At 34.2% G+C, this 13,325-nt stretch overlaps 1 protein-coding gene across 5 annotated transcripts in view; it reads right to left on the bottom strand.

Annotated features, from left to right (window-relative positions):
- Positions 1-13,325, bottom strand: part of Ddx60 (DEAD (Asp-Glu-Ala-Asp) box polypeptide 60) — an 85,136-nt gene that overhangs the window by 29,071 nt on the left and 42,740 nt on the right. For all 5 annotated transcript variants that reach the window (XM_013513454.1, XM_005373576.2, XM_013513451.1 and 2 more), the window contains exons 20-28: positions 11,007-11,122; positions 10,069-10,211; positions 9,848-9,957; positions 7,974-8,078; positions 7,328-7,456; positions 5,808-5,932; positions 2,253-2,411; positions 1,656-1,803; positions 43-195 (exon numbers count right to left, since the gene is read on the bottom strand). In XM_013513454.1, coding sequence (XP_013368908.1) covers positions 43-195; positions 1,656-1,803; positions 2,253-2,411; positions 5,808-5,932; positions 7,328-7,456; positions 7,974-8,078; positions 9,848-9,957; positions 10,069-10,211; positions 11,007-11,122 — 1,188 coding nt within the window. The remainder of the gene's footprint in view (positions 1-42; positions 196-1,655; positions 1,804-2,252; positions 2,412-5,807; positions 5,933-7,327; positions 7,457-7,973; positions 8,079-9,847; positions 9,958-10,068; positions 10,212-11,006; positions 11,123-13,325) is intronic.

The raw sequence follows: 13,325 nt of genomic DNA, 5'->3' as shown, positions 1-13,325 counted from the left end.
AACATTCAACTTCCTTTTTTTTAAGAATGAAAAAGTACCTACCGTAATTAATCCTTTTCGAAAGAGAATTTCAACTAGCTGTTTTTCTTTGGCACTCATGGAGCCATGGTGATATCCAATACCCCTCGCTGCCAAATATTCCAGTTCTTTACCTTTTCTTTCGAATTTTACACGATCAAACACCATCTGCAATAACTAAACAAAGCAAGCAATTCAGGGATTTTGTTAGTTTCTTATCTAACTTTAAATCAACCAAAAATGTTTAGATGAAAATTACTATGCAGTAGGTACACATTCCCTATGATGAATGTGATCATCATTTATATCTAAATCGTACCAATAAAATTAATTTAAACATAAATTTTTAAAAAGTAATTTGATTGAGGCAAAGGTTAGACATTAATTTTACATTACTAAAAATAACATATTTGGGGGGCACCAACAGCAAAAACAAGCCATATTTTCTCAATTCTTTGAATAAACTGTCTCAAAGGGGCTCCCTCTCACTTCTGAGTTGAAACATTCCAACAGAGCAGTAGGCAAAATATGCAGGAAAGAGTGAGTTTAGAACACATGCTTGGCTGAAAGAGATCAGGTCACTACAGGAGACTTAGCAGGTTTCCCCACAGATACAAACTTCTGGGAGACAGAATTTTTCCCTGCTCTATAAGGTCATGCAACACTTACTTCCCACTGCAGATTAAATACATGGCCTTAAAATGCCCTGTTCTATAGAGTAAGTCGAATTGTGTCTAGAGTAATTTGTAGATTTGTAGAAAAGTGAGCACTGCTTCGGAGAGATAAAAAATGGTTAAATATCCAAAGCAAAAGTCTGGCTGATGGTTCTTTTAACAGCATAGTTAAGGAACTACAAGGTTCCATTCAAATGGTGATGAAAATACATGGTTATGGAAAAGGAAGATACCATGAAATTTAACAAACGTATAAAATAGAATGTGCATGTCTTTGTAAGAGTAGGCAAAAGAAATACAAGGTTCATCTTTAAGATAGTTATTTCTGAGTGATGGCATTGCTTTTAGGGTTGTGTTTTTCAAATTTCTCTGCCACAAGCATGAATAATTTGCAGAACAAAATAGTTTCAAAGATGAATGACAAAAGATGTTTAGAATCTCCAGTATCTCACTGGTGGATGGTTTTATCTATAATATAGAAAATCTTTGATTTTGAGAAATTCTGCAAGTATTTCTCTTTTTTTTTTTGGTTTTTTTTTTTTTTTTTTTGGTTTTTCTCCGGTACCGGGAACCAAACTCACGACCTTGCGCTTGCCAGGCAGGCGCTTTTGCCGCTGAGCTAAATCCCCAGCCCCTCTGCAAGTATTTCTTAAAGTATTTTGTACCACATGCACCCAAAGTTTCAAGTGAGACATGTGACACTGAAGTCTAGAATTCAGGATCAGAAAAATACCTCATGGAAAGGACAGATATGACCAAGGGAGAACACTGTCTTTTAAATACATGTTGGAGAACCATCAAGGGTTATGTGCGGCCAGAAGCTCTTCTATGGAGTCCTATGTGGAATTTCTCTTCTTGAAGGGATTGCATCTACTCTTTCCATTAGTCACTGTCTATAATAAAGGAGCTGTGGATGATAAGTGACATATTCTCCAAGAGAACGATGACCTTCTCATCACTGACCTCAGCATCCATCATTTTTTGATCTGCATATGTGCAATCCTGAGGAATTTCCATGTTCTTCTCTAGACTTTTCAGGAGACAATTATATTCAGCTTCATGTATGAAGTTTTGGCCCAATATTCTAGCTTTTTTCTCTCTTTTTTCATCTCTGTTTGTGAAAATAACATTTTAAGAAACAAATCTACACATCCCACCACATTGGAATCCCAGGACTCCTAAATCACTCTTATCAAGCAGACTTCTGACTACTATATGTATCTGTGCTGTCTTGACTCTGAACCTGCTGTTCTAACACACCGGTTGTTTATTCCACCACACATTTTAACCATAACGTTCTTGCTTTGGAACCAGATAACCACAGAGTGGATCCCCTGAAACCATAAACCAAGTGAAACCTCTCCTCCTTTAATCTGTGGGTGTCAGATTTGTCTTCCAGCAACAGAAAAGCTCACTAATACAATTCCCCCTTTCCAGTTTGCTAATAACTGCAAATAATATCTAGAACTTCTTTGTAAAACACATTCAATATATGTTTACTACTGGGGTGGTGAGATATATTAACTCTTTGCTGACCAATTTGTTCCGTGAAATACTTACAATGTCTTCCATTTCTCAACAGATTTCTTAACTTTTCGAAGTTTGCTAGCCGTGTCGTGTGCTGCTTTATCAGCTTTGGGAGGCCTTTTCCTCTCCTGCTTTTCCTCTAAGGAAATGGATACCCTCCTGGCACATTCTTCTACAACCATGATATTGAATCTGGGAACAAACAAAAAGAATAGTTGCCTTGAAAAGAATATCATAAATAAAATTCAATTTCTATTTCCATATATGGCTACTATTCTGATGTACCTGTTGTGTTTCTTAAAGCCCACCATTGTGAAGTTTACTCTGAAATGCACCCTAGATATTCTGGTTCCACAGACACCTTATCCACATCTAATAGTAAAGAATAAGTTTCCCTCCTTCCAGTTGTTGCCCCTCAAACATTGCAATAAGAGCTCATGTGAATTCTTCCTGTAAGAGCAGTCATACATTCATTCCACAAACAAGGGAATAACAAAGGATTTTCTCCATTTGTATACAGAAGAAACAGCTATTTCTCTCTTATGCTAACTCTTCCTGAAGAAGAAGAGAAAAAAGTTTTAAACAAATGAAAAGTCTTTTTCTTTTGACAGGGTGGAAACAATTATAAATTCTCGACCTTAGTAGCTTGCAATATGACTATGTCTATCCAGAAACCATATAAACCCCAGGTGTTGTGTATAATCCAGAAATATCTCCAAGGTCTGGACTTTATACGCTTTAAAATGTAAGTATCTAGCAACACAGCGGTCCATGTTTCTTGGCACCTTGATACTTAACATACCTAGTTCAGGTTATAACCATTAGAACCTCTCAGATCTGAACATTTAATTAAACAAAGGGCTACAAATGAAAGTCTCCCAATTGACAATGAGTAAAATAAAGCAAATATTCCTTGTATTTATTTCACATCCATTTCCCAATGTCAGGAATCTAGGGCTTTTTACAAGATCAAGATCACTGAAAAACTTCATGAAAGGTTTTTTATTCCTTTTTTCCCCCCTATAATGTGTTGATAAAATGCTGTGGCTGGACGAAGTCAATGGGCATGAATCATTATGTTAGCCATGGCATACACAGGAAATAATAGCTTGGCTCTATATAATGAAGTTAAATTAATTTTTAGGCAAAGACATTTCTATAAAAGCTTTTACAGGGCTTGATATTAAAAGGAAATGCAGTTAGCTAGTGAAATGCAGATAACTAGGCACACTGTTGAAGTAATATACTATATAAAAGGATCAATCTGTGTCACATATATACTATATGTGTCATGTGATAGTGACACTAAATGGCAAGAAATTTCATATTATAGACAGTAAAGTATAGCAATCAAAATATATTATTATATATTATAGCAAGATAATATTGCTATAATAATATTGGTATAATTGGTATATATTGTTATAATTATTATAGCAATATAAATATATTATACTTTCATCACATGCTATTATAGATGGCTTAAATATGTTAACTTATTTGATACACACAAAAAATGTTATGAGGAAGGTGTTATTATTTCTCTATATAGCAGATGAAAAAGAAAAAGAGAGAAAGAGACACAAAGAGATTAAATGACTTCCCCAAAACCCCACACCTCCTGTGTGGCAGTGTCCGATATCCTAATCCATCTTAACTGCAGTAATCAGTTGCTTTTCTTTTTACATTAATGGAAGAAAGCGGGGCCTAAGTACATGGTACTTTACTAAGTGATATTCCCATGATAATGCAACATTTTCATAAATCTAGCAAACTTGGAAATAATTTTAACCCAATTTCTCTAATAAGCTGTATAAAATGAATGTGATCTAGAGATATGACTGAAGACTAATTCAAATTATATAAGACCAAAAATTTGACAGTTTATATATTTTAAATTTTTTTTATTTATTGTTTGTCTGTTACCAGGAATCTGACTCAGGACCTTGTGCTTGCCAGATAGCTGCTTGTGCCACTGAGCTATATCATACAGTTTGTTTTATAGAGAACTCAAGATTCCATAAAAATATACCAAGATAGAATTAAATGTTTGATAGTTTCATGAATATTTTTCTTCTTAAATATTTTAAGCATATATGAGAGTTCAGAGCACGCCATTCATACTTTATTTTTGTGGTATATTAAATATTTTCAGTTAAAGGTGCTTGAAGAAACATCAGGTTCAGGATCTTTTTCATAAAAGTATTATCTTAGAAGCCCATGTGAAAGAGGTTCTTTTACCAGAGGGAGAAAAACATTCTTTGTATCATGGATGATGTGTCGAGGCCAAGTGAAATCTATACAAATCTTGTTAAACTAAAATTTATCTTCCAAGTTACACCTCCAATAAATTAACTACCCTACCCTTGGCTCCTTTGCTATATCACATTTTTCCAAATTATGACTCTGTCTAATTCATTATTAAGTGTTCAACTACATGCCTTTGGGTTTTCATATCCATATGAAGGTTCTTGTGCAACATGCAATTTATTTTAATTTGTATGCTTCTCTCCTGTTGCTCTTCCTTATATAAATTCATTTCTCAGACCCATTAAAAAAATGCTGAGAGACTGCAAAATTTTGCCTTTGCATATACAGATTATGAACAGTTAATTTTGAATTTCCTTTTTGTAGTTGGACTTTTGGAAATATCCCAGAGATAAAGAATGGCTCTTGTTTCTGACATCCTGGCCATTTCCGAAAGTGAAATGGATGAGCTACATAAATGCTCCATGGTCCAGAAATGTATTTTTCTTTTTGCAATAATAAAGATAAAAGGAACACTATTGTAATCATCCCCCAAATTTCAAAATATAAATTTTCATTCATCTATCATCATTACTTGAAATCTATATCACCCATGAGAATTCATTACTATGGTTATTTACATGTGAATATGTACCATTAAACTCTGCAATGACAGCAAGATTCTGTGGCTTTATGTGAAGATTTGTGGCTTAAGTATAGTTTGAAATTATCTGTAGTAAATAAGAATATTCCCTTCTGATCTCAAACTATGTATTTTGTTGAGGTTAATCCAGTTTATAGCGCATTATCCATTAAATAAATTATATTTTGAATTGTTATTTTTAAGTTTTAAATTACTGTTTACTCTAACATGTAAAACCTAGTAGGATTCCAGTGCCTGTAGGTCACAGTTCTCATCATAATAAATTAAAAACACTAAAATTTCCTGCCAGCAAATCTTCTAGCATATCACAAGACACTTTAATTTTATATGGGATATTTGTGTACATATATGTTCAGTTTGCTTCACAAAGGGGCTAGGTATGTACTAAAATTAAAGACAAAATAGTAATGATAAAGTAATAACAGCCATCAGTACAAAAACAGGAAAAAAAACAGGTTAACAAAACAAAGAATATAATCTACAATACCAAAACTAAATAAATTTTGTAACATTGAAACTAGAAAGGTATATTTTTTAAACAAAACATGCATTTAACTAACAAATTAGTCCCCTAAATAATAATGAATACTACATTACAAAACTAAAGTTTCTATGGCTCTTTCTACCTTAAAGAAGTTTCATATAAATTATAATAAAAACTAAAATTTATAACTTACATAAAAAATATTGCAGGTAACTTCCCCATTTTCTTTAGTTCTTCAACAAGAAGTGGAAATTTCATCAACTTATCTCCTGAACTAGAAGATGAATCAGGGCTAAGAGACTTCAGTACCATTTTAGCCTGAAAAAATAAATAAAACAAAATTATGATATGTCTTCCCAGCAAAGCAATGGATTGCTACTACTTTCTAAAATATCTTCATAGCTGTCTAATCCATGTTTCTGTGATTCTTTAAAATAGTACTATAAGTATATATTTTTAACATGCTAAAAATAGCCAAAGAAATATACAAATAATTAAACTAGAAAACAAAAATGTATGCAGTTGAACATACAAGTTTTAGGATGACTTGATTCAGCCTAAGAAAAGGATTGTTCAGCAATTGATACTTGTTCCACTCTGGCAGTAGGGAAGGGGCAGGTCAGTGTTTCAAGCCATGTAGAAAAATCAATCCCAAGTATATTTTTAAAGGCTGTTACATGAAAACAATTACAAAAAATTGTTGTGATCTAGATCTACAATGTCCCCCAAATATTTCATGTACTCAGAGGTGGAGCTTCTGGGGGCTGACTGGATCATGGGTGAAACAGCTGACTGTTGTTAGGAGGTGAGATCTGGTTGGAAGGGGAAGGTCACAGGGGGCGGACCTGGGAGGGCACACAAGTCTCCCTCCCTGACTCCTCTCTTCTCTGCTTTCTGACAGCAATGAGGTATGCAGTTCCCCCCACTATGCCATTTGTCCTAGAGTTAGCTGACCATGCATGGACTGAGACTACGACTGGAAGCCAAAATAAAAATCTCTTCTCCCTTAAGTTGCAGCTGTCTGGTATTTTGTCTCAGCAAGTAAGAAAGCTGATAAGACATTAATTACTTCACATTTCTGAATTGGAGGAGATCAAATTAAAACATAATGGAAAAAAAGCACATCAGAAAACCAATATATGTCTTTCATTAAAAATTAGCACTCTTGGGCCCAGGATATAGCTCAGTGGCACAACACCTGCCTGGCAAGTGCAAGGCCCTGTGTTTGATTCCTGGTACCAAAAAAAAAAACCCCATAAAAATCAGCAATCTCAATTTATGAAAATAAAACACTACAAATATAAAGATCAGAACTGACTTAATGAGTGTACTCATGATTCCAGGATAAAATTTTAATGAATAGTTGCCACAAGTTGAAAAACAAATATTTTTCAAAAACTGCAAGGCTAAAAACATGACAAAGAATAAAATTTTTCAGCTACCATGAGTTCAGATGTAGACCCTCACTCAGCTCCCTTCTGTTATAACATCTCTGAGGAACCAGTGGCCTCTCATTCATGTTGTAGCAGACACTGAGGATCAAAACCAATTGCTCCCTCTTCTCATTCTATCTCAGAATCACTAAACCTCAAGTATGATTTAAAATGCTAGAATGAAAATTGACAATGAAAAAAAAACGAACGGTATTAACTGACACAACTCAAGAAAACAATAAAGACACTGTAGTGCCTTGTCAAGCCATGTGAAAATTACCTGCTCTATATTGCCGTTTTTAATCCAATTTCTTAATTCTTCCTTTAAGCTCTCTTCATATTTTCTGGCATCCATCTTTTTAATGATTAATTTATTCTTAAAATGAGTGAAGTTCTCTGGACAGAGATTCTGGAAAAAATACCACAAAGCTACATAAAATTTTGCCCAAAAATTGAAATGTCATTCTCAATTACATGCCATATAAACAACCATTCAAATTCTTGAGGACAGAGACTGCTGAACTTATATTGTCTATAGTTTCTGAAACATAAGACTATGAGGAAAGGAAAGGATGAACTCTTCAAAGAGAAGGATGGAGACCAATTAAGTCAGAGATGAAAGAGAAAGCAATAGGGACAGAGAAAAAGAACCAGTGTGACCAGAGGAAAAGGAGGACTAGAAAACCAAGGCATAAGAGGAGACTAGAATACCACAGTATCTCAGAAGTTGAGAGAAGAAAATATTTTCACAAATTAAATAAACACCATTTAAAAAGTTTTAAGAAGCAAGTATGAGGGCTGTCTTATTTTTGAAGAGTCAACTTATAGCTTTGAAGGTTCAAATACAAGTGATTAGAAAGGGAAGAGCTCGGAATAGCGTTGCTACTATCCTCTATAACAGAATTAATTTCATGAATATTATTTACCTGGGCCTGTGGCCAACTTTTCCAGGCTTGAAGCATGGTATCATAAAGCTGGAGGCTTTCTCGAGGTGAAAGCATAAGGTCAGAAGGGAATCCATACCTTTCAATCTATGTTTGAAATAAAATTAAACGTTTTAATATTCTTTTTGTCTTACATCTTATTTTTTTTTGCCCCAGAAGCACAAACAGGAACCCAAAGTGAATGAATGACATTAAACCAAAATGTTCAAATGTTAGCAGTAATGTTGTTATATCCTAATAACATATCACCCATGAGTGTATTTGAATTACTAAATTATTAAAAAATCCAAAACTTCATCCAAAAGCTTTGATTTATTTCTTAAGACCTTTTAATTAGGTTAATCTTCTGTGGATTATACTTACAGTTCATGTTGGAGTGTGAGAAAATGGAAAGATTTGTGTATGCTGTAAACAAGAAAACTATCTCTGCTTTAAACCTGAGCCTGAAATTGTTTTAATTATGAATATAATTCTTTACTTTTATGTGTACCAAGCAAGGCTAAAAAGGACAAATCTTTGCCTAAATTCCAAGATAAGAACTTGGTCAACTTCAAGACAGTCTCTCAGTCGACCTTGAAGACACTGCAACAAACACCCTCCCAACACATCCTTGATTAGGCCAGTTTTAAGTCTTTGGAATATTTGTGCCATTCTTTTTTTCTTTTTGAAAAAATTTTAGTGAAACTCAAAAGTTCCCATTCTCAACAAGTTTTATTGAACACTTCTGCTGGTATCAACCACTACTGCTACAAATTGACAGTAAAAACCTGGTCAGTGACCTGCTCATAAGTATTTGCTATATGCTGAATGACTAATGACTGTTACCCACATACTCCCAGTGTGATAATTTGGAGTGCTGACAGCTTTTGGAGGCAATAGGTGATGAGAGAAGAACTATAAATGGTATTAGTGTTTCTGGCTTCCCTTTCACATCATGCAAGATGAACAATATCTAGAAAGCTAGCATTTGGCATGTGGGGTTAAATATCTGAGGAAAAGGATAAAGCAGGAGGTATCCAGGGAAGGTTCATGCAGTAAGTAAATGGATGAGACACTGGGATGTGGTCATAGAAGATCTTGGTTGACTAGCTACAGAGCCCTGCATTTGGCCCTTTCAAAGGGAAGTCTTTAATGATTGGGGAAGATCAGAATTATGTTAATGAAGTTTAATATGATGCAAAAATATAGACTACATTTAACTTCATAATTTAGGAAGGAAGACAAGCTATTGACCTACTGTCACCTTCACAAGCAATGGGAATTTAAATTGATCATTCACAGAAATAGAATAAGTGAAGAAGAGAAATACTCAAGAAAAAGTTAAAAAATCCTTCCCTATTTGCTCCTAATACCTCAGCTGAAATATTTTAGGTCTTTTTCTTACTGGTTTACTACAAAAATATCATATTGTGATTGCTATATATTGCTTATATTATATATATATAATATATTATATATATATATATACATGAGAGATATTTTTCCTTGCTAAACCTTATTTATGGTGATCAGATCCTCACAGGTACTAGCAGTTGTCATATGAAGTTTTAACTGTATGAGGAGAAGGGTACTGACAGGAAAGAACATGAGCAAAAAATACTGTCCAGGAATAAATACAATTTTAAAAGTTCAGGCTAAAACTTTGGTAGTTTTTGAGCTTTATAACCTGAAATACCATTGAAGAATTAAAGAAACTAGAAAGAACATCCCTGTTATTTGTAAAATTAAGGTGGAAATATCTGTTGTAAAGGCATCTATTATTTAATTTTAGTAAGTATCAAGTAAGCAGTTTTTCAATTATAATATAGATCAATAATTTTATTACTCAGAACAAACATAGCAAAGTTATTACTTACATGATCAATAGTTACTGCAGCACATGGATGAAAGTGATCAAAACAAATGTCATTCTTTTTGATGGAACATACGTACTTCTCTAAATCATTATACCTCTCTCCATAGAGCACTAAAATTGAAGGATACAACTTTCCTAATTAATGGAAATGTAATGACTGGGAAGAATTTCATCAGAAGAAGAACATCCAAGATAAAATTTATAAGAATATATCTAACCTACCAAGTCTAACTTTATACGATTGCTTTATTTGCAAATAGTTTTTAGAGAAACTGGCATGACAGCCAGCACTTCTTTTGGAGGCCATCCTTTTTTCCATTATTTTGTCTTCTTGTCTCCAGTAATGTTTTATTGATTGCAGCCACCTGAAAAATACATTTACATATTATTTGGGCAGCAAAGAGAAATAGTTCCCATTAATTAAATAGTTTCAGAAAGGACAACTGACAATTTTATGCCTTGAAAATGTATTTGAGAGACTGAATCTCAGCCTAAGCTCTGCAAGCTGTGGCTTTTAGTTGTACGATTTAGTGTTTTTGTGCCTTGTTCTCCCTCGCAATAGTAGTAGTTGCAGAAGCACTGTCTTCTAATAACAGTAATAGAAAAATAGTAAATCATAAGCCTTTCTGGTATTTAAGATAAATTAACATATCCAAAATACTTTGAACAGTAGCTGGCATATAGAAGATATTATAGGGATCAATGTCATAATTATTATTATTGTGCAAATATCACCCTCGATGACAAAAATGATACACAGCTTTCAATTGATTAAGCTTTGTTATCCTCTAGACATCTCCACAAAGTGGGACAATACATCTTAGGATCCATGGCTGAATGTGTCATTATATCTCTTTATTACTGGTTTCCTGGTAAAGAAAAAAATGAACACATAGTCATCATTTCTTATTAGACTATCTTAAGATATTAGGAGACATTTCCTACCAAATTGCACATCTGGCTAGAGTGGGGAGACCTTAATATTTGTAGGGGGTAGCCAGCACCTGCCAGGAAGTGCTAGAAAGCACTGTTTTGAAATCTAAACATAAACTATTAGTTAACCAGAAAGTTATAAAACTCTTCAAAACCTATATGGAAAATTTGAAATTCAAAGGTTTATGACAGGTAAGCATTCACTCCGAATTGGAATGCAATCCTACTCTGTGAGATGTTCAGGGTTACTTATTGTAGCTGAAAGAGCCAAAAAGGGACATCGGATCATGACAAGGAGATGCTCCCAGACTTCCGCTCCAATTTCTCCACCAAGACAATGGACCTGTTAAAGAAAGAAACTTTCTCAACTGAAAAAGTAGACTACAAAACACAAAATGAAAGCATGAAATATGCATATGCATAATTTCCCATTAGCATTATTTAAATATGCCAAGTTTAAATATGTATTAGAAAATCCAGGCAATAGAAAAGCTGGAAACCTGGATTTCTCTAAATCCTCATACCCCACCCAACAATATTTCCTCTTTGCTTCATTTCCAAAAATTTCCTTCAAACGTATGCATTTCTCTCCATATCCACGGCCGATGGAGCCACTATCACATCTCATGGCACTACTACAATAGCCTCTTGACTACTGTCCTTACTTCCTTTCTTGTCACCCTATGCCCCTCACATCACTGCCAAGATCATGATGCCTGACGTAATTTGGTCATTGCTGCCAATCTAGATTTATCTCAAGCCAGTCTCCCCCCATCCTTACTATGATCTGGACATATTGCTTTTCTTCATTATTCCTTGACCACACCACTCCTACCCAAGAGCTTCTAATTATTGTTCCCTCTGCATGAAATACTCTTATAAATAAAACTTTAAAACAACAATAAATACTATTATTGCCTCCTACGGAACCTGCAGAATTCGTCTGAATGTCACTCCTCGTAAAAGAGTTTCATGTTCATCAATTCCAGGGTTGTCTTCCTGTGACCTTTCATTATTGTGGACATGACCACCCACTCTTTTCCTTCACAGTACTCACGGGGGGGGCGGGGGCTTACAATCATTTGTGTGCTTCCATGTTTCACTTCTCTTTCTCACTTAAGCTGTAACCTTACACCTGAGTATTCCTAGCACTGACAGGGTGCCTAACACTCTGGAAGCATTCCTTAAGCACTTACTAAATAAAGGACTGAATGTCTGTTGACCAAATGAACTAGACTATGGAAAGGTTTTCACATATGATCTGAATTAAACAGATTACATTATGACTCCTGACAATCAACTCAAAAGGACATACGATCAGAACTATAAATATATTTATGCATATTTATTTATGAATACACTTATAGCACTTTTCCTCTGCTCTGTCACAGTGGCCATCAATGCCATTCAGCTATACCCTTACATAAAATTGCAAAAAGTAAGGTGTTATATCACCTCAGACATTTGACATTTGACTAAAACTCAAGGTTCTAAGTTGCATAGACAAATTTGCTGAATTTTATTTTGGTTTAACAAGTAGGCAAATCACTCAGCGTGCAACATATATAGATTAACCAAAAATAAGTACCATAAATTACTACCAAACAACTCAGGATGGAGTGTGTTTGGTAATTTCAAGTTTATAACATGGAAAAGGTAAGGTGAATATGGTCTTCCTATTTTTTTCCCTTTCAAATTGAAAATCCCTTAGAACAAAAGAATATATCTTTTTGAAACGTTTTCAGTCTCCTTGAATAAATATTTTTAATGATGTTTCTAAAAACTTTGTTAAATATCTTCATATGATCCTACCACTCTATATTGTTTTTGTCCCACTCTCAGGGAAACTGACCTATAGATACAACCTCAAAGGGCTGTTATGTTTACTGGTTCCACTGGATTTAGTCAACAGAAAGTCTTGGCAAGGGATCAGAAGAAAGGAGAACACGGTTAAGGTCATTGTTCCATTCCTCCAATGTTACTTGTGAACCAGCTGTGTTCCTCGACTAATGTACTCCTCATAATGCAGTCAACTAAATGTGCATATCCTTTTGAGTTTAAGTAAACCCCAGGGGGCGTGATGCCAATTTTGTGATAAAGGTGCATTTTGGTGGGTGTGTAATACCCACATTTATTCTTAGAATATTTTTATTGATGAATTATCAATTTTACACGTTTTATTATATTAAACAATAACTACTTAACAGTACAAAAATCAAAAAAGAAAGTATTAAAGTTTTAATATTTCTTCAGTATTTATAAAAAAAGCATTGAAATTTTCAGTATTGATGGCTGTTTTGGTGTACAAAGTCTAAAAAAAGAACAACAGAACTAAATTCCTATGTGAACTACAATGAAAATGCTAATAGAGCTCTACAAAAAATAATCTTTACTTCAATAATCATGCCTAAGGCAGTCTTCCCAAAAGACAACAGCACATTCCATACACACGTGTTGCTCACACTGACAGCACATGTGTTTTGTTTCCCTGGCCTTTTTGTAGGACATACTTGATGTGTATTTTCCTTTCTTGTGTGGCAGGTCAT

Source organism: Chinchilla lanigera, unplaced genomic scaffold, assembly GCF_000276665.1.
Source record: "Chinchilla lanigera isolate Chin_1 unplaced genomic scaffold, ChiLan1.0 scaffold00002, whole genome shotgun sequence".
Taxonomy (NCBI): Eukaryota; Metazoa; Chordata; class Mammalia; order Rodentia; family Chinchillidae; genus Chinchilla; species Chinchilla lanigera.
Note: the sequence above shows the minus strand (reverse complement) of the source record. Positions and strands in the feature narration are given on the sequence as shown.